The sequence below is a fragment of the Pleurodeles waltl genome, chromosome 8 (assembly GCF_031143425.1).
Source record: "Pleurodeles waltl isolate 20211129_DDA chromosome 8, aPleWal1.hap1.20221129, whole genome shotgun sequence".
In the NCBI taxonomy this organism is placed as follows: Eukaryota; Metazoa; Chordata; class Amphibia; order Caudata; family Salamandridae; genus Pleurodeles; species Pleurodeles waltl.
In genome coordinates, this window is record NC_090447.1 from 1,400,851,175 (window position 1) to 1,400,879,080 (window position 27,906).

A 27,906-nucleotide genomic window follows, 5' to 3' on the forward strand; every position below is an offset into this window, starting at 1 on the left:
GGATCACTCCAAGTTCTTACCCCATGTTTCACTCTGCTGCCTTTCAGGTTCACCCCTCATTTATCCTGGCTTGTTTTTGTGTTCCTCACTCTTGTAATCAGTGAAGGTCGGTAATTTTGGCTTGCAAGGAGGCGGGCGGCCACACATGCGCACATATACACTTGCTCACTCACATCCATGCATTCACAAACGCGCACACACCCACCTAGTCACAGCACTCACAACAAATTCTTAAATTTTTACATACATGTATGCACCAAACATTCAAAAACATAATACTTACCTGCCCTAGAGCTCCCAGAGAGGAAAGCCTTGGAGGTCCCATGGGGGTTGGCTCTGCTGTCTTCTCTCTTTGGCTGACCTACATTAAGTAGACCAGGTTTTGCCTTTGCTATCTAAGCAAGAATTTTAAGCAGTCTTGTATCATAAGAAGACCTGACCATGCTCCACATAAGACCTTCAGCTCCTGCTTGAGAGATGGCAACATCCCCTTTGGGGGGCCTATATTTGTGAAGGATTTCCTGTCTGGCACTGAGAAAGATTCAGAAATACATGCAACTCTATTTTTTAAAACAATCCAATGATAGAGGACGATAGTTGAAAGTAAGTACCTTAATTTTACTTAACATTTACTCTTAATCCTTCAGGGCGGCTCTGTCATGCACTTAGCAAATTTGTAATTCATTTTGTAAATACTATTGAAAAGATAAGCATACACAGAGGAAAAAAAGAATGGACCTTCAGGAAGGCGAGTGGGCATATTGGTCGTGGCCTCTTGATGGGGCTATGCGTGAGCATTTTCTTCTAGATTTTTTTTTTTTTTCATACTGGTCAGTAAATTCTCTGCTCCCCTCTCTGTAAAAGAGAGCCCAGTAATTTGAAGGATGGCTTACAATAGTACAAGAAGTAAATGTGTCCATGTCTTATCTTGAATTTCAGTGCTCAATACGGAATCATATGTATTAACATTATGTGGAACTTACCAATACAGATATTTATGGTGATTTATAATATATTCCTGTTTTTAAATAGATCAAAAGAGAGACACATGCAGAGAATTTCACAACAGTTGTTGACAATCTCCTGCCAAATGCAAACTATTGCATTTCGGTTGTAACATCTGCTACATCGAATCTCAGCCCGTTAAGAAAATCATCTGCCTTAAAGTGTATTGTTACAGACTTCAGCAGCAGTACAACAGGTATGTGGACATTAATATTCTTCATACATACACAATCAAAAACACCTGCACACATTTCCTCAGCTAAAGCATCACATCAAAGACATAAGAAGCCTGTGGTTTGATGACATATTGGGTAGGGAGTTTCATTATGTTGTAAAACTACAGAAATAAAGTAAGTGAATTGAAAACCCTAGTCAAAATGACTTGTTGAAAGCATGCAGTAACTAGACTTGCTGTAAGTTTTGTTTAGCCTGGAGATCCTTAACAGTAGACGTCAGTAATCGAAGACAGGCAAATTATCCTGGGGATTTATGTTGTTTTCTTCTTCTTCTCCTTCTTCTTAGTATAAATATTACATTTATTCAGCACACATTCACTGAAGCATCTTGGTGCTTGGAACAACCAGAGAAGAGATGAGAGAGAGTAAAGACAATAAACGAAAAATCAACTAATTCAAAAGACATCGTAACTTCTGATGGAAACATCTAACCACAGATTCCTCACCTTGCAGTGCCAGACTGGATCCGAAAACTCAAAAAAGCAGTGCTGCTGCGCACTGGTAGGTGGCACCGTTGCACTCCATAGGTGGCAAGTGGAGACCCATATAAGTGCTAAGCATCACTGACATCAGTTATTTTCTTTCCACGCTGTCAGACTTGGACCCGGAGGGCCGATCCTTTTCTTCATACCTTGACAAGACTTTTACTTAACGATTTGTCCTCCTAAATTCTTCTAGTATGCAGGGAAACATTTCACCCCCTGAGACAACAGGGTTTAAGCCTTGTACAGAATGTTGCAAACATGTTTGTCACAGATCCCCACAAGGTGTTCTTCTGGTGTTTGGGTTCGGCACACTGCTCCAAGACCTCAGACGACTGTGCCCTGTTTAATCCCAAAGCTATCTGAGAATGTCAAGGTGAAGCTCTACATGGCAAAGCACAACAAGAGTCCATGAAAGCCCCACTCCCAGTTGAAGTCAAGAGTGCTCTGAAGAGAGCCCCTGACGTTCCTGCGACAGGTCTTCACTGTTGGGTAAGACCAAGCGGGACTTGGCCCCTTCCTGCTAATCTTGCTCTCCAGAGAAAGTGCAAGGACATCACCTTGCTTCTCAAGCCTTGCACCTGTTCCACTGATCCAGTTGCAATCTTGGTCCTGATACACCCCACGTTTCTGGGTCTGTAAATAATATCACTGCAGATTCAAGCCATTAAAGATGCCTTGCTGTGCATCTTTGGCATGCTTCCATCTCCCTCTGGTGCACCTTCTGGCCCCAAGGATCCACAGGAGCTTCTAATAAGGTTACTGCAGGCTGATCCGTCCTCAGCTTCTGCTGTGTCTCTTGAACTGGCATGATTGTCAATTTCAGGTCTGTTGCCAAAATCTGCGCTAGAATCCTGGATGCCGACTCAAGGTCCTGATCCAAAATCTTTGTCAGTCCCTTGGACGTTGACATTGGCACCAAAGCAACTGGCGTCAGAGGAAGATCCACAACATATTGTGGTATCTGACTCGGAGACAATTTCATTTTGACAAGGCCCTGCCCAAATCCCAGTGTGGTGCAGCCAATACTTAGTCCCTCTATATCATTAGTGCTCAGTCACACATAGACCCTGAATCTGAATTTTGGACTCAGACCACAGTTAGACATAGGGAGACAGCCATCAAGGTGATTGAGACAAGTGTGCTCCACCCTATAATGAGGATACTTCTTATGCAGACCTGCAAGAGGCCAGTGGATTGAATACCTCACACAACACTGGGCTGGCTTCCCATTCCCATCTTGGACCAGCAATTGAGTAAAATACATCCTTTGTTACAGGCAGTACGAGGGTTGCTGAAGTCCTTAACCTCCATCTCCCTACCATGGATTTATAAACTAGCGTACTTCAGCTTGGCCTGGCATCAATCAAACCCCTTTTGGCCTTTAATGAGGCCCTCACTTGATACACTGAAGGGCAAAGTTTGGTGGTGCAGGCATCCACCTGTAAAGGTACCCCTATCACTGTTCCACTACTCTAGACACAAAATTATGGAAATGCTGATTAAGATGTTTTCGTCAGCCAGTTTTGCACTGAGGTCAGTCAGTGCAGTGGTCTCTAGGGTCTCTACATCCATGCACTCTGGCTCTGGGACATGATTGATTAGATCATAAAGGTGATTCCAGAAGTCTTACAGACTTCCTTGGCCCAAGGAAAGGCTATTGGGATAATTATGGTGCTTCAGCACCACGTACGGATCAGATCTAGAGGCTTTTCTGGGGATATCCAGACATCACTGATGGAAATGCCAAATAACAGATTCCTGCCTGTTCAGCAAAAAGTGGACTTGACATTGGAGTATTTTAAAGAGAGCCAAGCCACAGAATTCTCTTTGGGCCTTTCGGTTCATGCTTAGCAGGCCCAAACAGTTTCATTCTTTTCGGGGCTTGGTGTATCGACATCATCAGACCCCGCCACCCAGACTTTCAGCCCTTTCTGCCCCAACAGACAACGACCAGGCCATCCGGGGCAGCACTTGTCTGAATCCCCTCTGGAAACAACTTCAGAACCTTTTTAGTGCACTCTTCATGGCACACAGCCACCCTGTAGGAAGCAGGGTCAGCCATTTCTTTCAGGGGGGCAGATCATCATATGCAATAGGTGGGCTCTTCAAATTGTTCAATGGGGCTATGGTCTGCCATTCCTTTTTGACCCATCGCACCTGTCGCCTACATCAGAGCAACTTTCGAAGGATCATTGGCCTTTTTTGTGCCAGGAAGTGCAGGCTTTTTTGGCCAAAGAAGCTATATATATATATATATATATATATATATATATATATATATATGTTATATATATATATATATATATATATAGAGTACCACCTTTGGAAGTAGGGACTGCTATTATTCCTGCTACTTCCTTGTGCTGAAGAAGGACAGAAGGCTTTGTCCTGTTTTGGATATTTTACATCTCAATGCCTTCCTGTGAAAGGAAAATTTCAAGATGCTCATGCTTCCTCAGGTTCTATCTACCTTTGATCCAAGAGAGTGGTTGGTGGTGTTGAATCTGCAGGCCTCCTATTTCCATATCCCTATCATGCAGACTCAAAGGCACTACTGAGATTCAAGGTGGTCCACAAGCACTTTCACGTTGCCATGCTACCTTTTGGCATTGCCAGTGCCCATCAAGTGTTCACAAAGGTGAAGGTGGTCGGTGCCCATCTTCAGATGCTAGTGCTCCCATTCTTCCCCTACCTCAACAACTCCTGTTAAAAGCTGGCTTGCCACAGTATGTTGAGGGGCCCTTTGGGCATTGCAGCATTGGCCCAACAAGGAGCTGCCTGATGATGAAGCATGACACCCATCTGGATGTGTGAGAGCTTTTGCATCTGAGCAATCAGATCCCTCTGATCTGCTTGCTCAGTCCTCTTCTGACCCACTACTTTCCCCTTTCTTTTCCTTGCGACTTAAAGGAACTGCATACTCATGTGAATACATGTACATTGAAGGAGCTTGTGTGCTGGACCTAGACGCTGTCCCAGTCCACCCTTACTGTGTTTTGGTCTTTTCATCAGAACCATCCAGGATACTGTGCAGTTTTCAGCCTTCCCTCCAGATTAATGAGAGCAGGTTATTAAGGCTATGATGTTTCTGTCCTGGGCCTCAGTGATGATGGCTCTGAGGCTTCTTGGTCCACAGGCCTTCTGCATCCTGCTCGCCAGAGGTGCCAAATAGCACAAGCTACAGTAGTATCTGAAGTCTAGCCGATCACAAATGACAAACCTGTAGGTGGTGCAGGGCGTCTTGCAGCAATAGAGAGAGTCCTGGCTGGATCTCTTTGCCACCGCAAAGAGCACACAGTGTGAATGCTTTTGTGCTTTGGAGTGGGCAAGAAGGCTGTCTCTCAGAGATCCATTCTGCCTAGTGTGGAGCACGGGATTCCTGTATGCCTCCCTGTCGCTACCTCTGTTGCTGTGAGTTATGAATTAGATCGAGAACAACCACACCCAAGTCACTTTAGTGGCTCTGGAGAGGGCCAGCAGATTGTGGTACCCTGAACGTCTGGGCCTTAGTATCTGTCCTCCGCTCAACCTGCCACTTCGGAAGGATCTTCTGTTGTAGCAGAAGGGTAGGATCTTGCACCTGGGCCTATGCAACCTGCACTCCCATGCATGAAATTTGAGCGGCTGAAGTTGATTTCCTTTAATCTCCCTTCTGAAGTTGTTGAAGTAACTTGGCAGCCAGATGTCCTTCCACTATATGGGTGTATGCCTGGCACTAAGATAAGTTTGTGGCTCAGTGCGGCACCTGCCAGACCCACTGCAAGCCAAACTGTCAGATGTCTTCTTGTTTGTTTTACCTGTGGCCCAGCAAGGACCTGCAGTGGGCACTGTTAAAGGTTACTTGTCAGCCCTCTCTGCCTTTTTCCATTTCCCGGCCCAGGTGTCTTTGTTCAAATCACCTGTTGGGATGCATTTTTTCTTAAAGGTTTGCAAGACATATTTCTACTGCAACCCTTTATAATACAACTGTGAGATTTAAATGAGGGTTTCTCTTCTCTAATGTGTACACCCTTTTCGAGCAAAACCATTGTTGTCCATTACAGCTCATGATCTCGAAAATGCTTTTTCTTGTTGCAGTTACATCAGCAAATCGAGTTAGTGATCTTGGTGCCCTCTTGGTCATCTGCCTTATATTGTCTTTTTTCTAGACAAACTGGTGTTAAGAACGTGAGCTGCATTCCTGCCAAAGGTGGTGATGCCCTTCCATGTCAGACAAGCCATTCCAAGCTTTTTTACGCTACCTCAACCCTCAAAAGAGGAGGAGCGATTCTATTGTGTCGACACCAAGAGAAGGCTGAGCTTTAACATCAGTCATACCAAGTAACATTGGGCAGACAATCAGCTTTTTGTGGGGCTCTCTGGAGTGAAGAAAGTCAAAGCGGTGAAAAAGCAGACCATCTCACAACGGCTAGTCCTCTGCATTAAAATATCCTCCACACTGGTTAAGAAGCAGCCTCCAAAACGTCTGAGGATTCATTACACCAGAGCTAAATCTGCCACCACTGCACTGACACACAGTGTGCTTGTCTTGGTCATCTGTCAGGCTAGTACGCCGTCATCAGTGCACGTTTACATGGCACTATTTCCTCGAAAGATAGCTCCTTCAGGCCCATCCTCGATTTCAGACCTCTCAACAAAACATTCTGTCATAGTACTTCCACATGGTGACTCTACAGGACTTTATACCACTCTTACAGAAAGGTGACTTCATGACTGCCCTTGAACTGAAGGACGCCTGCTTCCACATACCCATTCACCCTGCACATTGCAGGTATCTGAGGTTTGTGGTATGTGGACACCATTATCAACTGAAAGAGCACTTCTTCAAGGTTACCACTGCACCAAGAGTCTTCACCAAATGTCTGGCGGTAGTAGTTGCTCATCTCAGTAGGAGTGGCATCTACATGTTTCCTTACCTAGACACCTGGCTGATCAAAAGTGCCTGGCAACAACTCTGTCTAGCATACACCCAGACCACAATTCACACTGTGCTCAGTCTGGGTTTCACCATCAATCTGGCCCTGTTCAGTCTAGGTTTCACCAGTCTGAGTTTCACCGTCACAGGCTCTATCTGAGGTTCAAGGTGGTTCAGAAGGACCTGCTCAGTCTGGGTTTCACCATCACAAGCACTACCTGAAGTTCAGGGTGGTCCACAAGCACTTTCAGCTTGCCATGCTCCCTTTTGGCCTCACCAGTGCCCCTCAAGTGTTCACAAAGGTGAAGGTGGTCGCTGCCCGTCTTCAGAGGCCAGTGGTCCCAGTCTTCCTCTACCTAAATAACTCCTGTTAAACGAAGGCTTGCTGGGCCCAAACCCATCTTGAACCCCTTCAGATACAGCCCTTCCTTGGGCCGCCCTAGATGCGTGCATAAGAAAAGCTTATCCCAGCGCAGCCTCCCAAAACATGCTGCCTCTTTTTCAGCCAGATGGCATGCAACAGCCAGAACTGTGAGGCGCCTACTAAGCATAATGGTGTTTGCATCGCTATACTCTCACAGGCCAGGTTCAACATGCGCCCATTACAGTGCTTAGCGGCTCAGCAGTCTCAAGTGGAGGGTCACCTAGAAGATCCAGTGCTGGTTTGGTGCTGCTCACATCACTTTCTGCAGTGGTGGAATGCAAACAATCTGATGTAAAGGTGGCCCTTCCTGGACCCAGTTCTGCAAGAGAATATCGCCACGTATGCTTCGCTTGGAGAGTGCATCACAATCATCTCATTGTTCAGGGTCGGTGGACCCCGTTGAACAAACATCAATCACCTGGAGATGCTAGCCACCCAGCTCACTCTCTGGGCTTTCAGCCGTCTCATTTAAATCAAAACAGTCCTAATACGCACAGACAGCATGACTGCCATGTTTTACTTACAGAACAAGGGGGGGTATACATTCATTGCATTTGTCCAGTGTGGACCAAAGCATCTGGCGGTGGGCAATCCATCACAGACTCCACCTACTCATTCAGCACATTCCCATGGTGGACAAACATCTAGCAGACCTTCTCAGCAGGATGCATCAACAAGTCCACGAATGGGATCTCCACCACCAGGTCCTACTCACTTTTACTGTTGGGGTCTTCCACTGATAGAGTTCTTTGTCTCCGCCGAAAACACAAAATGCCCAAACTTCGCCACCACACTACCATTCCCATGGGCAATGCATTATGGATGAGTTGGTCCGGAATATTTGCTTACACTTTTCTGCCTCTCCCACTTCTACCACTTGAGGTCAGGAGGTTGGGACAGACATTCCTCATTCTCATCTTAGTACCACTAACCTCGCCACGCCAGTTATGGTACTCCAACCCACTAGAACTCTCTCTAGTCCCACACAAGAAGCCCCTGAACAGGCAGGATCTTCTCACACAAAACCATGACACTCTTGGACCCCCCTTAAGCCCCAGCAGCTCAACCTTGTGATCTGGTTCCTGAGGTCATAGAATTTAGTTACCTTAATCTATCAGAAGAGTGTATGTTTATTCTTAAAGAGGCATGGCGGCCTATTACCAGGGCCTGGCACACAACCAAATACAAATGCTTCCTGCACTACTGTCTTTCCAAACACAACACTTCTGTGCAACATGTTGTATGTTACCTCATTTACTTGCAGAAGTCAGGACTTGCCTATACAGCTATTTGTTTACGACTGGATGCTGTATCTGCCTATTTGCAGAATAGGCTGCATAATTCAGTATTCAGAATTCCAGTTATTAAGGCCTTCATGGACGACCTCAAAAGGGCTACTCCCCCACGGATGGCCGTTGCTCCCGTCTGCAACCCTCACAAGACTGGTGGGCCCCCCTTTTGAAGCACTCTTATCCACATCAATTCTTCCCCCGGGAGGTGGCCTTCCTTTTAGCCATCACCTTTCTCAGAAGAGTGAGTGAAATACATACTGTTACCTTAGAAGATCTGTTTTTCCAAGTACATCACAAGACAGTGGTTCTCCGAACCAATCCAAAGTTCCTGCCTAACCCGGTCTCCAGTTTACACCTTAACTAGACAATTGAGCTGCCTGCCTTCTTTACACACCAGGAGACTTTAGCACAATGCACTCTGCAGGCGCTTGAAGTCAAGAAGTCACTATTGTATTATATTGACAGGACACAACAGTTCTTTGTTTCTTAGTGCAAGCCCCAAAAAAGACATGTCTTTCTAAGGCAGGAGTTGCATAATGGTTGGTCAAGTGTATACAAACTTGTTATGCCAAAACAAAAAGTACTCTGCCCGTCTCTCCCAGACCTCAATCCACTCGTAAGACATCAGTGAAGCAGCAACACGGTCTACCCCTAATAGCTTTATCAAGCACTACTGTCTGGATGTCCTGGCCAGACAACAAGCAAGTGTTGGCCATGCTGCCTTGCATACACTTTTTCAGTCCACTTCAGTGACCCCCGGGCTAAGCCACCACTTTCGGGAGAACTGCATTACAGTCTATGCACAGCATGTGTATCTACAGCTGCACGTGCCATTAACAGAAAATATTACTTACCCTTTTAGCATCTGTTCATGGCATGTATTGTTGTAGATTCACATGTGCGCACCCTCCTCCCCAGTCACCTAAGGTTGTTGCAGCTATCTCCTTCCTCCCATTACCTTTATTTTTCTGCTTCACATGGTCATATTGTTTCTGGATTCTGTGTGCTCCATTTCCAATTTGTGCCCTATGTGCGTGGAAAAAACGATCTAACAATGGAGCCAATTCCCATGCACAATACCTCTAAAAGACAACTATTAGTAACTCCTAAAGCACATTCTACTAGAAAGAAGGGAGCTTCAATGGCATTCTTAGGAAATATACCAACGGCAGACATATGTAAAGCAGCCACATGGTCCACACCACACACATTTAGAAAATTGTATTGTGTGGATGTATTATCTCGCAACAAGCAAATGTTGGTCAAGCAGTGATTAAAGCACTGTATCAAACTACTCCAACACCTACAGGCTAGCTACCGCTTATTTTAGGAAGGGACTGCTTTTCAGTCTATGCAAAGCATGTGTATCTGAAGCTACACATGCCAACGAACAGAAAATGTCACTTAGCTAGTGTACATCTGTTTGTGGCATGTAGTGCTGCAGAGTCACATGTGCCCTCCCTCGTCCCAGGAAGCCTTTAGCCATTGTGGTACTTTTATTATGTAAATATGTATATACATTGCATAGACATCTTCTTTACTTACTACATATATATATATATATATATATATATATATATATATATATATATATATATATATATATATATATATATATATACACACAATTCTTCACTCCTTAATTCACCCTCCTGCGGGAAAACAATCTAAAAAAGGACTCGATGCCCATGCGTACTGTCACCGAGAGGAGTCATTCGATCTCGTGACTCAAAAAAGCTTCTTCGTAGAAAAACAACCTGTAACACTCCAAGCCCAACACTAGATGGCAAACGTATGCAAAGCATGAGAATCTGCAGCACTACATGCCACGAACAGATGTACGCTGGGTAAGTGACAGTCTGGGTAGTTCCCAAGTCAGTGGTCAGTCAGTGCAGTGGTCTCTAGGGTCTCTACATCCATGAAATCTGGCTCTGGTACATGATTGATTAGATCATAAAGGTGGTTCCAGAAGACTTGCAGGCTTCCTTGGCCAAAGAACAGGCTTTTGGGATAATCGTGGTGCTTCAGCACCATGTATGGATCATATCCACAGGCTTTTCTGGGGATATCCAGGCATCACTGATGGAAATACCAAATAACAGATTCCTGCCTGTTCAGCAAAAAGTGGACTTGACATTGGAGTATTTTAAAGAGAGCCAAGCCACAGAATGCTCTTTGGGCCTTTCGGTTCATGCTCAGAAGGCCCAAACAGTATCATTCTTTTCGGGGCTTGTAACGACATCATCAGACCCCGTCACCCTTACAACAGGCCTTTCAGCCCTTTCTGCCCCAACAGACAACGACCAGGCCATCCGGGGCAGCACTTGTCCCAATCCCCTCGGGAAACAACTTCAAAACACTTTTAGTGCACTCTTCATGGCAAACAACCACCCTATAGGAAGCACGGTAAGCCATTTCTTTCAGGGGTGGCAGATCATCATATGCAATAGGTAGTTTCTTTAAATTGTTCAATGGGACTATGTTCTGTCCTTTTTGACCCATGCCCATTGGCATATGCAGCCTCTGCAGTGAGACCTGAATTGCCAGTGGGCACAACATCAAGTAGAATCTCTCTGACATGGTCTAGATCTCAGAGGGAACTGCGAAAGATCTGCAGTGGTGCCTGACGAACCGCAATTGGATCAATGAAAGATCCCTCTCCCTTCCCCAACAAGAGCTGGCTGTGTTGGGCTGGCTGAGAGGTAGAGATCAGACACTCCACATCAACCTGTTGGTGCTTTGGGCAACGTGCTTGGCATTGAAAAGGTGTTCACAGACAACGCCACTGCAACAAACAGGACAGGGTGGGTTTGTGGAACCATTTGTCAAGAGACTCTGCGTCTCTGGACACAGCTGAACTCCAGGGCATTTTTCTGGTGGTTCAACACCTGGCAGGGTCTCTGAACGCCAGGGCAGACAAACTCAGTCAAAGATGCCTAGCAGATTACGAATGGCGTCTCCACCCAGTGGTGGTGCAAGGCCTCATTCATCTTTGGAGAGAGCACTGCCAAGAATGTGCACTGTCGGCAGTTTTGTGCGCTGGAGTGTCCAAGGTAACTGGGTCTGCGATGCTTTTCGTTTTGAGTGTAATTCCAACCTCGTGTACGTCTTTCTGCCTCCACCACTGGTGCCCAGAGTTCTCAAGAAGATCAGGAACGACCAAGTCTGAGTGGCTTCGGATTAAGCACAGAGAATTTGGCATTCAAAGCTGTTGAGCATGATCATTGGTCCTCCAATGAGGCTGCCTCTTCAAAAGGATGTCGTAGCAACAGGGCAGGATCAAACCTGCGCACCCTTCACCTTCATGCGTGGAGACTGAGCGGTGGCAATTGACAGCTTTTAACTTTCCTCCAGTAGTCTGTGATACTCTGGAAGCCATGCAGCTCTCCACCAAGTCGGTATACTCCTGCCGTTGGGATACGTTTCTGTCATAGTGCGATTGTAAAAACATCGATCCTCTTTCTGCACCTCTCTTTAAGTTTCTTCTGTTTGCTCCAGCTTTGGCCCAGCAGGGCCCTGCTCTTGACACAATTAATGGCTATCTATCAGCCATTTTGGAATATACGCGGTTGCCAGACCAATCTTCTTTATACAAGTCACCTGTTATGGCTAGGGTAACTCGAAGGCTTACCGCACATTTTCCCACCAGGCCATTGATCATGCCCTAGTGGTAGCAAGCTAGTCCTCCAGACAGGTGCCTCCTTCCATCTGAAGGTTTTAATTCCTTTCCATTTAGGCCAGAACATTACTCTGCCTACATTTTTACTCCACTTCACCCCTTCAAAGAGGAGTAGAGGCTCCACTGCCTGGACCCGAAAAGAGCATTGGTATTCTACATTGATTGCACAAAAGAGTTCCGGGTGGAAGATCAACTCTTTCTGTGGTATGTAGGAGCCAAGAAAGGGAAAGCTGTGTAGAAACAGACCACCTCATGGTGGGTAATGCTGTGCATCAAGATCTATTATACGTTGGCCAAGAAGCAACCCCCTGAGGGTTTGTGTGCTCTTTCCACCAGAACTAAGGCTGCGACCTCTGCATTAGCCCACGAAATCCCTGTCCTGGACATCTGACAAGCAGCAATGTGGACATCTTTGCACATGTTTGCCAAACACTGCTGTCTGGACAGTCAATCCATCATGACGGGCACTTCGACCATTCAATTCTGCGGGACTTTCTAGTTTAAGTTGACTTTGCAGACCCACCTCTGGAGAGCATTGCTTGGGTATATATTCCAAGGTTAGGAATCTATGGCCAAAAGTCTCTATCATATGAACAAGTTACTTACCTTCAGTAGCACCTTATCCCTAAACTCTATTAGGCCGCAGAATAATTACCAAACCTCCCACATTCTCCCTGCTGTGCAAGCTGATGGCAGTGTAAGGTGTACCCTTTTCAGGGCCTTAGTATTTCACACCACTGGTAATTTCTCATCATGGTTCTGCGCTCCTTGCGTGGAAAGTCATAGAAGTAACTGACATCAGCGCACCTAGATAGGTACAGTGCACATCTTTTTTGGCAAACATGCAAATGTGGAGCTGAACGGCGCCATCTACTGGCGCATAGGGATACTACTAAAAAATGTACGGATCCAGTCTGACGTGTGGAATATTCTATGGTAAGGAGTCTGCAGTTACATGGAATCTTTACCAGTTCAGGTGTTAGCAAGGTAAGTAACTTGTTCTTTAGGTTTCAGGCATGGGTTGTGTTTAGTACTTGTAAGTGTTTTTTTTTAGATCTGGGGTGGGTAATTCCATTTACATTATATTAAGTAGAAAAATAGAATGTAATTTAAAGTAATTTTCATTAAGGCAGAAATTACCAATATGATCAGTTTTCTTATAAAAAATACTTTTAAATTATCAAAAGGTAAATATTTAAATACATTGTGAGTTTAGCTTGTATTATTAAATAGAATTACATTTATTGATAAATTTAAAATAATTTCATTTTGAGAACTAAAAATATACATTCATAAATATACATTTAGATATTGATAAATTACAATACACACACACACACACACACATACTCATAATGAACCCTTCAACAAAAGGTGGTATCATATTGGTGCAAAAAGACATTTGAAATTGGGCCATGGTCAAAAGTGCACATTTTCCTGAGCCATTTTGTTTGAGAATGACTCTTTGGCATGGCATTCTACGCCGGCTGTATGCATCAATGCCTACTACCCCTGCCGACTATACTTGTTTTTTATCCCAAGTCCTTGTAGCCCATAGCTCATCTTTTTTTGGGTAGGAGTAGACACTAGGGCATGACTAGTATCTGTGGACTGACATTCTTGAGAGCGTTTGAGGAGGCAAAGTATTTCTCAAGCCTTTGTGTGAGAATACTTCAAGAAGCACATGGTGAACACCTAGGTAAATAGCATGTTCTCTGAGAAGAGGACTGTGATCTAAACCATTAGCATGCAGTAGCTGACTCTATTGGATGCACATAGGAAAGGGAATTAACAGTGTTTTAAAGGAATGAAGGTCTGTTTATTTTTAACTGACTGGGAATTTGGTTTATGAAGCAAATTACAATTCTTATGTGTCAGAAAACGTATTTCTCCTGCATTTAATATCTGTCTACTCCTCATTTGTAGGCACTACTGTACATGCATTGATATTTGGAGTCATTTTTTCCACTGGGGTCTTGCTTCTCTTTGCTGGATTGTTTCTGTCAGGTTTTTTGTGCCTCGGTAACACCCCTCTGCCAAAGGTCCTGGTAAGTATTGTACTGTTCTATATGATTTTAAAGGATTTTTTTAAATAAAGTGAGTGTTATTTGTAAGATGCAGCTTTCTTGCCCTCCTACTCAATTTGAAATCTGACTTTGTATGGTGCTTTTAAGTGAATTCCCAGCTGTTGTTTTCATACTTATTTTTTGGTGAATTAGTCACAGTTGATAAATAAAGGATCATAGTGAATGACATATCTGTAGTGGATAATGCTCCAATTACATTTAAGCAGCTTTACTGTCTGCATACTGTTCTCTTGAACAGTGAACAGATACATCGGGGTGAAATCAGATTACATCAAACCAATGATACCAAGATCCGTGATTCCTTCTTCTCTACACTACACAAAGAAAAATTTGAGTTATTTTTTTAAAAAGAACCACTTCTTTCTAGTTATACTGTCTTTCAACTCTTCAGCTACAGTGTTTTAAGTGAGGTGCCCAAAGGTTAAACCACCAGGGTGTTGGCCACCAATACCATGTGTTAGAAGTGGGGTCTCTAGTTGGCAGTGGTTTGCACCCTGTCCAACTAGGGACCCTCACCCTAGTCAGGGTAAGGGAGTCACACAGCTAAGTTAACCCCTGTCAGGCTTATCTCAGAGGCAGTATGTAAAGTATTGTACACACACAAAGTAACACACTGAAAACACCAAAAAGTACTCTACACCAGTTTCGAAAAATAGCCAATGTTAATTTGGGTAAAACAATACCAAAACGACAAAAATCCAACATACATAAAATATCACTTTTTAAAGGTTTCAATGAGTCTTAATCCATAGGAATCAATGGTTGTAGCTTTTTAGTACCTGGGATGTGTCAAAAACAAAGACGATAAGGGGCCGTTGCGGAGGTGAGACGTTTAAAAGCAAAGTGATGCATCAGTTCCTTACTGTGGAGGGGAGGTGATGTCGCAATTCTTTCTTTGCAGGAGAGGCGATGCATTGCTTCCTTACTAGCAGGGGATGTGCTGCATTGATTCTTTCCTCACAGGAAAGGTGTTGTGCTGAGTTCTGGACATGCAGCTTTGGTTCCTTACTACGATGCAGGGTCATTGAGAAATTGACACCCCAAGGACAATGCGTGGAAAATCCAGGCACTTGATGGAGCTGCGGGTAAACAGGTGCTGCTTCAATTCTGCAGCTGCAAGATAGGCAATGAGTTGATTCCCCAGCTGTGGGACAAGTGCTGTGTCGATTTTCCTTTCGGTGCGTGGATTTGCTCCTTCAGGTCATCAGCTTACACTTTCAAAGGCACAAGGACTGGAGTTAGCAACACTTGGCAAGTCAGGACTCTCAATAGAAGAGCCCAGGCCCTGGCAGATGAAGCCTTTGATGTCCCTGAGATTTCTTGAGGCAAGCTCAGTTCAAGCTCTTAGAGAATCTTGGAAAGCAGGATGTAGAAAGCAAAGTCCAGTCCTTTCACTCCCAAAACAGAAGCAGCAAGCCAGCACAACAAATCAACAGGCAGAGTGGCAGTCCGTCCTACGGTATCCAGCTCTTCTTCCTGGCAGATTATCCTCAGTCCAGAATTGTTCTAAAGTTGTGGTCGCAGAGGTCCAGTATTTATATTTATTTCTGTCTTTGAAGTAAGCAAACTTCAAAGGAAAGACTTTGTGGTGCACAAGACCCAGCCTTTCCCTGGATTCAGAAACACCCCAGGGTTCAGGAACAGGCACAGCCCTATTCAGCTGCAAGTGTCAGCTCCTACCACCACTCTAGCCCAGAAAGACCTATCAGAATATGCAGGGCACACATCAGCTCCCTTTTTGCGACAAACAGCCCAACTGTCATCCTGACCCAGACTTGTATTCCACAGCCAGGCAGAGGCACAGAATGGTTAAGCAAGAAAATTCCCACTTTCTACAAGTGGCATTTTCAAACGTACAATTTAAAAACTAACTTCACTAAAAGATGTCTTTTTAAATTGTAAGTTCAGAGAACTCAAACTCCATATCTCTATCTGCTCCCAATGGGAAATTTCACTTAAAAATATTTCAAGGCAATCCATATGTTACCCTATCGGAGAGATAGGCCTTGCAATAATGAAAAACGAATTTAGCAGCATTTCTCTACCAGGACATGTAAAACGCACCAGTACATGTCCTCCCTTCTCAATACACTGCACCCTGCCCATGGGGCTGCCTTTGGCCTTCCATAGGGGTGACTTGCATGTAGTAAAAGGGAAGATTTGTGGCTGGCAAGTGAGTGCACTTGCCAGGTCGAACTGGTGGTTGAAACTGCACACACAGACACTGCAGTGGCAGGTCTGGGACATGTTTGCAGGGATACTCATGTGGGTAGCACAATCAGGCATTTGATTTACAGACCCTGGACACACATAGTACATGTTACTAGGGACTTACTAGTAAATCAGATATGCCATTCAGGGATAAACCCATCACCAATACCAGTTAGGCAGAGAGCTCTTGCACTTAAGTACTGGTCAGCAGTGCTAAAGTGCCCAGAGTCCTAAAGTCAGCAAAAACGAGAATTCAGCGCAGGATCACAAACAGGAGGTCCAAAGACCAAAAAGGGGCATTTGCAACACCATGTCATTTCAAGAGTGTTATCTGTGGTCATTCCTGTTATGTCAATGAATTTCACCAGCAGACAGTCTGTGTGGCTAACAATATGTTGCTGAGTGTAGTGAACATGCCAAAGCATGTGAAGACAACTGCTTTATTACAACCCTGTGAGTACATTCACAGACAAGCTCCAGAACCTACACCGTTGCCCAAGATCAAGGAGCCTTAAACCAAAATCCCAAACAGAATGTGTAAATATTAAAGTAGATACACATAAGGATGCAAAATTTGCACAAAGTACTGACACTACACCTGTTGCCCTACATAGGGGGATCCCTAACACCATCACTAAAGAGATTAAGATAAAAACTCAGTTTAGTGAAGCATAATATACAATGATGGGTTGCCTTTGTCATTTCCACACTCTTGACTCTTAAATGACACCAGTGTATACTCCTTTGCAACCTTCTTGGCTAGGTTCTGCACCACCACTGTCATGAAAGCAGTACTTATAGGCCTTTAGGGTCTGATGTACAAAGGAGACAGGTTGCAAAGAGTGTACCTAGCTCTGATTTTGTGATGCACCATGTGTACTAATAGAATGTGTCCCAAATCCTCCACTTTGACAAGGTTATAACATTAGTGAATATTAAATAAGTTGATCACTATTTGCAGCCTCCATTGATTGGCTACAAACACCGGGATGGTGGCATGCAGGAGACCACTGACCACATTCCCTGTGTTGCATTCTCACATGAGAGGAGACCTTTTTATTGTTATTTTTTTCAAGCAGCTGTGTTCCTTCTAGTAATGGTGCTGCTTTTAAAGTATCCCATTTATGGAAACACCATGGGGGACCAAATATTGGCTTCTTGGAACACTTCCCACTTGCCACCCTCAGAGGCTGCCAACACCATTCACAAAAGGAAATGTGTCACCTTTGCAAATCAGTTACCACCTACTTTGAGGTACCTGGTAAGTGGTTTGCATTCTCAGTTGCAGTCTCAAACCATTGATGCATCCTAGACCAAATTGTTATGATATATGTATTTTTATAGCACACAACTCACCTGGGAGGGTATTCTGGCGCTGAAGCAGGAGCTATATGAGCAGAGCCAGGAATGGGACTAAGGGAAGAGTCAGTCTTTCGTTTCTTGCGGAATTCAAGAACTGAGGAGGAGGCTGTGAAATGGAGGTCATTCCAGGCTTTAGGAGCGAGATAGGAGAAGGTACAACAGCTGGATCTGGTTCTTCGTATGTGATGGGTGTGTGCATTTAGCAGTCTATCTGAGCAGAGGTGCCTGGTAGGTTTGTGAAAGTTTATGCAGTTGTTGAGGAACATAGGGCCAATGTTTTGTAAGGCTTTGTATGTGCGCGTGAGGAGTCTATAGAGTGCTAGTTTGTGAATTCTGAGCCAGTAGACCTCTTTGGGGTGCAGGGTGATATGAGTGCTCAGTCGGAGGTTGAGGGTGAGCCTGTCTTCTGCGTTTGTGTATGGTCTGGGGTCTTCTGGTCAGTTGAATGTTGATTCTAGCATAGAGTGTGTTGCCGTAGTCCAGCTTGCTGGTGATGAGGGCTTGTTTGACCGTTCTACAAGTGTTGGCTGGGAGCTGTTGAAGATCTAGATCATGCTGAGTGTGGGGAAGCAGGAGACTGAGACTGCCTTTACTTGGCCGGCAGTGGTGAGTGGGTTGTTGATTACAATTCTGAGGTTCTTTGCCTGGGTTGCCAGAAGGGGAGTGGGTCTCAGTTCGGCAAGCACCAGATGGAGTCCCAGAGTGAGATGTCTTTGCCTAAGATTACTACTTCCTCTTACCTGGGTTGAGCTTTAGGCAGTTTTATTTCATCCATTTGGCAACTTTGGTTATCGAGGCTGAGAAATTGGTCCTGGTATTTGGCATCTCGTCAGAAAGGGAAAGTATGAGCTGGGATCCCCACTGAAACCAGAAGGACGGTCACCCAAGCCCTCGCAAGCAGCAAACTGGACTGTGGCAACGCCCTTTACGCAGGAACCACAGCCAAGCTCCAGAAAAGACTGCAAAGCATACAGAACGCCTCCGCACGCCTCATCCTGGACATCCCTCACCACAGCAACATCACAGCCCACCTGAGAGGCCTGCACTTGCTCCCCGTCAACAAGAGAATCACGTTCAAACTCCTCACACATGCTCACAAGGCTCTACACAGCACCGGACCAGAATACCTCAACAGACTGCTCTCCTTCTACACCCCGACCTGACAGCTTCGCTCCACTGACCTTGCCCTCGCCACTGTCCAATGCATCCACAGAATGACCACCACCGGCGGCAGATCGTTCTCCCACCTCGCCGCCAAGACGTGGAACACTTCCCACCCACCTATGACAGACACAGGAGCTACTTACCTTCAGGAGACACCTCAAGGCCTGGCTGTTTGATCAGTAGAAGCCCCTCCTCCTCCTCCCCCCATCAGCACCATGAGACCCTCACGGGTAAGTAGTATGCTTTAAAAATGCTTTGATTGATTGGTTGGTGTCGGCAGCATAGGATATGATGTTGATTCTGTGGAAGTGAGTGGTATTGAGCAGAGTAGGGCTGAGTAACGATCCTTGTGAAACTCCACCAAAGAGGTTGACAGCGTCCAAGCTGAAGGGGGCCAGGCCAGGTTGACCAACTGGGTGCGGCCTGTCAGGAAGGAGCAAATCCAGCAAAGTGTGGTACCTTGCATGCCGGCTCTGTGCAGTTGTTGAATAATGATGGGATGGGAGACGGTGTCAAAGTCTGCAAAAGGATCCAATAGGATGAGGACTGCAGTGTCACCTCTGTGCATGATCAACCGGATGCCATCCCTGTGTGGAGATGAAGGCAGTCTCTGTTCTGCGGGTTTAAAGGTGTGAATGGTCATGCTGAAGTTGATGAGAGTATGGTCGGACTAGGTAATTAATATGGGCATCTCTACTGTGATGTTGCAGAAGCTGGTGAAGATTGGGTCCAACAGGTGTCGGCTGCATGTGTGGAGTCGTCCACTCACTGGGTGAGTCCAAAGTAGGACAGGTCCTCGAGGAGGGTGTCAGTGTTAGGTCCGGTGAAGTTGAGGTTTACGAGGGGGATGAAGTGCTGGAGTCAAGGATCAAGGGGACAAAGAAGTCCGCAACGGTGCTGCCAAAGTTGGAACGTGAACAAGGGTGCCTCTCAGGATGTAGTTTGCGGTGATGAGGAATTTGAAGGTCAAGTGTTCCATTTTGCTGTTTGTGTCTTGTGATGTGTTGGAGCAATGGATAGATTCTTTGAAAATGATAGTGATTCCACTTCCAGGTCTGTTTGTCCTGTGTTGTATCCGGGGAGCATTGCTGTAGTGATCACTAGGACCGATGAGGGACTCCGCCAGGTTTCATACAGGAAGAGCAGGTCCAGTGAGGCCTTGTGTAGCAGATACCAAGATTTCGGTGGCATGTTTAGTGGGGGAGCAAGTATTTAGGAGTGTGTGGGACAAGTAGGGGTGTGGTTTAGAGTAGCGTGGGCCAGGTGTGTGTAGTCTTGTGCGAAGTGAATGGGGAGAGTGAGGTTTGGGCAGAAGGGTGCATGTGAAATTGCAGGTGGCAGCACGGAAGCAGTGTTGAGTGATTAGGGTTCAGGGTGCGAAGGGTCACAGTGGGATAGCATTGGGCGGGGCTGGGTGGGAGGACGACTAAGGAGCCTGGCACTTGGCGAGTGCAGGGCACAAACTGGTGCAGACGACCTTACCTTTAGCATGGCTGACGCGCACATCAACTGCACATCCATGCAGCATCTTCCTTTAAATAAAATTTTGACAGGAAATCAAAGATGTCACAATTCATGTGCAAATGTATTATGGGGAATCCATTGGTGTGACTTTCAGATAGATGGATACTAGGAAATCCAAGGATGTCTCTTCCTGTGCAGTTGGATGATAGGAAATTGTATGATGTCACTCCTTGTGCAGATGGATGATGGGAAAGAAATCATCTTGCTTCGCTTCTTCTTCTAAAGACAGTTTTGTTGGGAAAATAAGAAACAGTGCTTCTTCCTACATGCGATTCATTATGGGTCAATAAACCCATTTTATAATTCGAAAATGCTTTTCTGACTCTCAAAATAGGTTTCATACATATCAAAAAAACATTTTTCAGTCATAAAGCTTGTGATTTTTCATATCAAAGGGTTTGAAACTGCAGAATGGCTGTGACCATCAAGCCAGTTGACTATAGCAAGAAGTGTCTGAACACTAAGCAAAAATACAATGATACAATGGGCATGGAATCTTTGTTCACTATGCCAGATGCGCAAGAAGAAAGGTATAGCGTCTACAAGTAAACATACTGGTGGTGAGGAGGAACTTGATTATTCAGAAAGTGATAAGGGTGGGAAATGGAGTTGGGTGATGGGTCTTAAGGAACATACTATTGTAAAAGCAAGTAAAAATGGAAAAAGGAAGAAATGTTAATATTGGGAAAGTCGATGTGCTCCCTGACACAATCACATGTACCAACGAAATCACATACCTATTATCTAATCCACCCAACATGAACTTTCTGTTAACCCAGACTCCCAGGATATGTGGTCAGGCAGGCTCTGAAACCTAGACCTGAGATTACTGACTGACAGGTCACAAAAAGGGCAGCATGTAGCCGGCTGCCAAACGTGAACATGAAACTCAGATCACAGATAGGCACACCTATACCACAGTGGTCCCTTGACATTGCCCCCATAAAACACATGGCCGGAGGAGTGCACACCTTCCCAAACACCATAAAGTCAGATACCATATAAAGTTAAGAAGACACAGCCAATCAGAACACAGCACTCACAGTAACACAGTTCATGCGCCCCTCAGGCCGGAAATTAGTACATATTACCGGCTGGTCCACACTGTGTCCAATTGTTATCAGGACCTTATTTATGACTCCATGACAACTGTTCACATTCTTCACCTCAAAAGAAATGCTGTAATTGTTTTACTGTACCCAAAGACGTATAAAACTCGGCACAGAACAAATGTACTTTGAGACAGTCCTCAGACCCCAGTTCTCTAATTGTTCTCCCTGCCGTAATGTTTAATTAAACACCTCTTCTATTTTTGTTTTTCAAGGTAAATTCACATTCAAGCAACAGAACAACTCCATTTGTCATATGGCCATTGGAGGAACTGGAATTTATGTTGTAACAGACTGTGGTTTTCCCTGCACAATTGTAGCCGAAGAAGTAGTGTGAGCTAATATGTTCAGTGAAAACTTGGCCAGATGCCACAACCTTCATATTTTAGGGTAGAAGATTAGAATGGTAAAGCTACAGTTATGGTCAGCCTCTGGATTCAAAAACTGAACCACCATGGGTAAATTTAAAGTTTCAACCTCATTGTTAGGGTGGAAAGATCAACATAATTTGCACATATGTGAGATCGAAATATTGAAGAGCAGTGCCCTATTCACAAAGGTAAATATACATGCAGAGATTTCCACCAGCACCTAGGGCAAAACGTTTCACCTGAATCCTATTCACCATTTCTGAGTAGAAATCTCCTCCTAGGTGCAAATGTACACGTCTATAGTGGAGTGTCTTACGACTGCAGTTGTAACTGTAAAGTTACTATAGAAACTTGGCTATTAAATTTCTGTTCCACTTGTTTAGGGGGTTGCCACCACAGAGATCTGTGAATGATAGAGAATAGAAAAACAACATGTACCTGAGGCAAACAACATACACTTGAATTACTTTAACTCTTTAAACATAAATACAGTCCAGACCTCAGGCTCTGTTCTCTTTCTCTTGGACTGCCTCACAAATGGGGCGTTTCACACCAGTTCTTCACTACAACATGGAGCTAGTCCTATTCCAGAGGAAGAGGAATTTCACTGAGGAGTATACAGTCCTTGTAGGTACCTTTGTGGTAAATCATTACAGGTAACTACATGGGCCGCCTTCGTCCAATCTCACTGGAGCAGAGACAGCTGTCATCTGGCAGGAGGTGACATACTGTCAATGTATTGGGTATGAAGCATGCACCATGGGAGACATTAAAAATAAAGAAAGGACGAGAAAAAACAGGTGCAAAAAAGTTCTCCAGGATTCATTTTGCAAATGATACTCCTGCAGGCTGACCTGGATCCTCCCTGCTCAAGTATTGCGATGGAGAGGATTCTCCACCATGCACCCTTACCTGTTGCATGGACTACCTGTTCGGAGAGAAACCACAAGATTAGGCAAGGTAAAAAATATGCACCCCGTCTCGACTAGTTTCATGTACCTATTTATTGTGCATTGTCCTACTTTCATCCTTCACAGATAGGCACACATCACATACATGTCTCATACACAGGACCTAAGTCCTACACTCTTCAGATAGAAAACTGTTTTAATAATGTCCACATTATCTTTCTTTCTCTTATAAAGTCCTCATTACAACTGCTTTGGTTTCTTCAGCTGTGACAGGACTACTTCGATCCTTGGCAGGAAGTTACACTCAGCCTGTCTCAAAGTGTGCCTATACAACACACACAAGTATGTTATGCAATATGTTAATACAACATTTTTATTTCTTTATATATTTTTATATATGTAAGTTTAAAACCAATGCATCTAATTTAATGTTATTAAGCGGAGACACTTTGCACAATTGTAACAAAGATTATCAAGTACCCACTCAATATATATTCTTTATTTACTTTGCTTGCTAAACTTTCAATGTCCTGTTTTGTCATCCAATCCACCACCTGCTATCTCCTCTGCTACTTCTCCTACCACTGCTCCAACATGTGGACTGGCCACTAACAGCAGATGGATGGTAGAGACTTAAGTCTACTCCACACTCCATTGTGTTTTGTGTAATTATGTCTCTTACTACAGAAGCATCAGTATATGTGTTCCATTAAATAAAGCACTGTTTTGACCAAAATGTATTTGCCTTTTATACACAGAATGTACAGTTAATATGATAAGTCATATGCCTCTGTCATGTGAGGTATACAAACATTCCTGTATTCAGGTCATTTTGAAAGATATTTGCATATCTCTTGTCACCCAGCCCCTGTACCAATTGTTCTGAATTATTCACTGAGATTTCCCTTTTCTGATTTGTTTCAAAGATCCCACTTGTCACTGCATTGTCAGTACAATAATGACACCATAATCACAGTGAATGAAATCCTGGAGTTCCTTGTACTGTTGGTGTATGCTACATCAAGCATATCTGAACATACTTCCATACTGTTTGTTTTGGGATGTCTCTATTTATGTCACTCTTGTCAGCTACAGTGAGACAACAGCTTCTGGTGTTCACACTGTGACTAACACCTCTGTTGACATCAGGGGACATCCTGAACGCAGCATTTCTGCCATCTGTCCTCTGCTGGTCAGGTAAGTCTGTGAACATCTGACACCCACCCCTATATTTCACAAATTTGTGCTTTCTCAGCATCTTTTATATTTTAGGTATTTTAGCACTGTGAATGGAGTATGGATTATGCTTCATCTATATCTTTCTGCATTGAAATAATTTGTGTCAGCTACCCCTACTATCCTTTATTTCAAAACTCTAAACCTCATGTATCATATTACTCTTCTTTCCAGCTACCCGATGAGGGAAGGCATTACCACCACACTCTACAAAGTCAGTGGTTCTGCAGCTGACGTCAAGGATCTATCTACAAGGCAAGCATCCATGGCAATAGCAGGTGAGGTTGGGTGGGCATATCATGTATGGCTCAACTTCTAACTATATACTGTAAGTACACTGTCATGTCACTGTCTTACAGTGTAGCTTCTAACAAATATATATTGTGAAAATATTTGGATAAACTATTTTCAACAAACTTTCATGTGACTTTCAACTTCTTTCATATTTTTCATATGGCACTGGGAACGCTGAACTTGACAATGAAGCTGCACCATCCACAATCAGAGGACTGCGAGCAGTGCCAGGAGAGAATCCTGTCCTCCTCCAAGCATCTGTTTCTGCAGCCACTCCTGCAGAAGAGGAGGAGGAATACATTGTTAGCCCCACCCAGAAACCATCATCAGAGACCACATGCCCAAAACCTTCCCTAAGGTTTCTCCTAAGAATTGCTAGCTCCCAGGTACCACTTAAACAGCCACAGATGGTTGTCCCAGCTTTACAGGACTCCTTTCCACACAGCCTTCAACCTACAAATACATTTCATGCTGGTGCAACTCCATTCTTCTCCGAATCACCTGTGAGAGGATACCCATGAGGAGGAGTTTTCCCCATTCACAAACTTGCCTTCCAGCCAGTCAGCCAGCTGCAAACCCTCTCCATGATGGCTAGGTTGGATGTTCTGAGACAAATGCAGGGGGGTTGACATAACAAAAGGGTACTAATTTATGCAAACCATCTTGAAGGACTCCCTTAAATGTTTGAGAGTCAGATCCACGCTTTGGAGAACGATGCAAAATGTTGCTAACATAAGGTAAAGTTGCTCTATGATCCTCTTTGTTTTTGAGTGAAGAAAATTGAAAGAAAATATGGTTTGACAATGCAGATTTTAAATGGAATAGCTAACCTGCAGGGGCAAAGCAGACACAGTATTAAACTAAAGCACTACAGCAACCTGTGAGGCCAACACTGCTCACAAATCCTGATGGGGGAATCACCCCGCACCACACAAAAAAGCCAAACCCACCACCTTGACTTCAACCTTCACAATCACAAACACAACTTTTTTTCTCCTAGTACTTTTTATTTAGCATTAATCACAAATAATATACCATAACATTTCCAAAAGCGGGAAGCAAGTACAACTTTAATAAAACCATAATTGTGTAGCAGGAGTCCTGGATGACCCTTCCACGGACATTAAGACCAGCCCTTTTCAAATCATTGCACTTGTCTCAACACCTTACTCAAACACACATTTTGTGTGTACTCCTTAATTGCTACACTTATTCCTTGGAGCACCTTTGTAACTAAAATTTGATAGTATCTAACTGTAAGAAATGTGAGAATTAGTTGATGGGGAAACTACCCATCTCAAGTAATAATTACAATTTATTTTAGGTGAGTCACTAAAGTCACTTAATTAACATGAGCTCAACCCCCTGGCTGCTGTAACATAGAGCTGACAGGCAGAGCTTAGAGGCAGTGGGTACATTATTTTTGTAGTACCAAAACAGTGATACAGTAAAAATACAAAACAATAAACATTTCAGACCACTTTAGGGAAAAAAAGTACATTTTTAATAAAATGACACAAAAATTACACAAATCCAAAAAGCGGAGCTGGAGATATGATTTTGTAATTTTTTTAAAAGTTAAAATAGTTCCAAAAAGCCTTCTCCCCTTCTGCAGAGCCTATATACTCATTCTAGAAGAATGGCCAAGGAAATGAGCAACCGCTCCTTTTTGGTCACTTCTAACCCGTTCTAAGGGGAAGGGAAAAGATTACTTTCTACAAATAAATGTTTCATAATATTTATTAAAAGATCAGACTTCAGCAGTGACTTGGGCTTGCTATGAATATTACAGAGATTCCAAGAATTACATTTCTAAGTGTTTCTTAGCTGGAGATCACATTATTAAATTTAACATTGCCTCCCAGTGTTTTCCTATGGAACAGCCAACCTAAACATTTTGTCTTTCACCCTCCATTTTGCGGATTTTATATTTGTAGGCATTAGGATTCTGTGTACTTTACCACTGCTCCCCTAAACATGGTTACATTGGCTAATAGCTAATTTGCATATTTCATTTACTGATAAGTCCCTTGTACAGTAGTATACCAGATACCCAGGGCCTGTAAATTAAATGCTACCAGTGGGTCTGCACCTATTGTGCCACCCATTTAGGTAGCATTGTAAAACATGTCCCAGGCCTGCCACTGCAGCCTTAATGCACTTTTAAACTGGCATGTCGACTTGGCATTTAAACCCCCTTGCAAGCCTTAAACTCCCCTTTTATTACTTATATGTCACCCCTAAGATAGGTCCTAGGTAGCCCAGAGAGTGGACTGAGTGATGTGTAATTAAAACTTTGGACATGTACTCTTAAGTTTTACATGTCCTGGTAGTGAAAAACTCCTAAATTCGTTATCACTATTGTGAGGCTTACACCTCCCATAAGATAACATTGGTGAGTCCTTATTACATTTAATAAGCTGCAATTCCCAATTGCAAGCTAGAAGTTGTATCATGTTTGGTGTCTGAAATTGTGATAATAAACCCTGTTTAACTGTAAAGTAAAAATTTTTATTGTAATTTGTAAAATGCCACTTTTAGAAATTTGCCTTTTTTTCCTGTCCTCTGTCATTTTGTACCTATAACCTGGCCTGAGTTGCGTGATTGGGTGTAACTGACAGACTGTGAATTTCTCCAGGAAATCACACAATAGAGGAATTAGGTGTGCCTAAATGGGCCGTTTGCTAGAAGGATGAGGTGTTGGGGATGAACTGAGCACATCCCCTCTTACAGCTGAATAGTCTAACAACCCTGCATCGTCACTTCAGCCAGCTTGGAGCCAGGGCATGGAAGACAGGGAATTACATGCACTTCAAAGCCACTGTCTAGAAGCTTGTACTTGAGAACCCAGAGTTACTGAATGGGTTAGTCTGCTGGCCTCATGATCTGAGCCTCATGGACACAAAAGGCTCCCCCACCACCTCCTAGACCTAGCTGCAGCATGTTCCTGCCCCCCCAAGTGGTGCCTCTCAGGTCCTGAACCCTTGGTGTGGCTTATGGGCTCTTTAAATGAAGATTTTTGTCTCTTTGTGACTGCAACTTTTGCTGGTTCTCACCGGAACTGCACCACTCGCAATGAAAAACAGCAGAAGCTGACGCGCAGCAACCATCGATAGCCTGTGGAGGACCACCATCACTAAGCTCTAGCCCATTCATCCGCGACACCTGGCCTGCTCTTTGCATCACACTGCCCGCAGCGCTCTCTTTCCTCCCTGCAGCCCTGTCTAACATGAACAGGACTCTGTACAAAACTTAAGAAGGTAAAGCTTCAGCAGAACTATTCTGGGACTGTATCAAACCCGTTCTCAATCGAGGTTTATGCTTCAAGCCGCTATTTTGCAGTTTATTCTTTAAAAATTCATATCTCCAGTTCTACTGATTGGATTTTTGTTGTTTTGGTCTTGTTGTATTTTTCCTCCCTTTGTCTAACTTGGTGTGGAATCTTTTTGAGTAGTGTTTTCAGTATTTTACTGTTCTGAAGTGTTGCACAAATACTTTACACATCTGCTCTATACCAAGCAATCAGGAGGTGAGTGCAGGTTAATTTGGGGTTTGCGTGTGCCTTGTCCTGACTAGATTTGTGGTTGCTGCTTGACCAGGG

General features: G+C 44.1%; 1 protein-coding gene across 1 annotated transcript in view; it reads left to right on the forward strand.

The window, feature by feature from the left end:
• Positions 1-27,906, forward strand: part of IFNAR2 (interferon alpha and beta receptor subunit 2) — a 157,477-nt gene that overhangs the window by 111,460 nt on the left and 18,111 nt on the right. The window contains exons 6-7 of the mRNA XM_069202454.1: positions 1,033-1,201; positions 13,963-14,084. Coding sequence (XP_069058555.1) covers positions 1,033-1,201; positions 13,963-14,084 — 291 coding nt within the window. The remainder of the gene's footprint in view (positions 1-1,032; positions 1,202-13,962; positions 14,085-27,906) is intronic.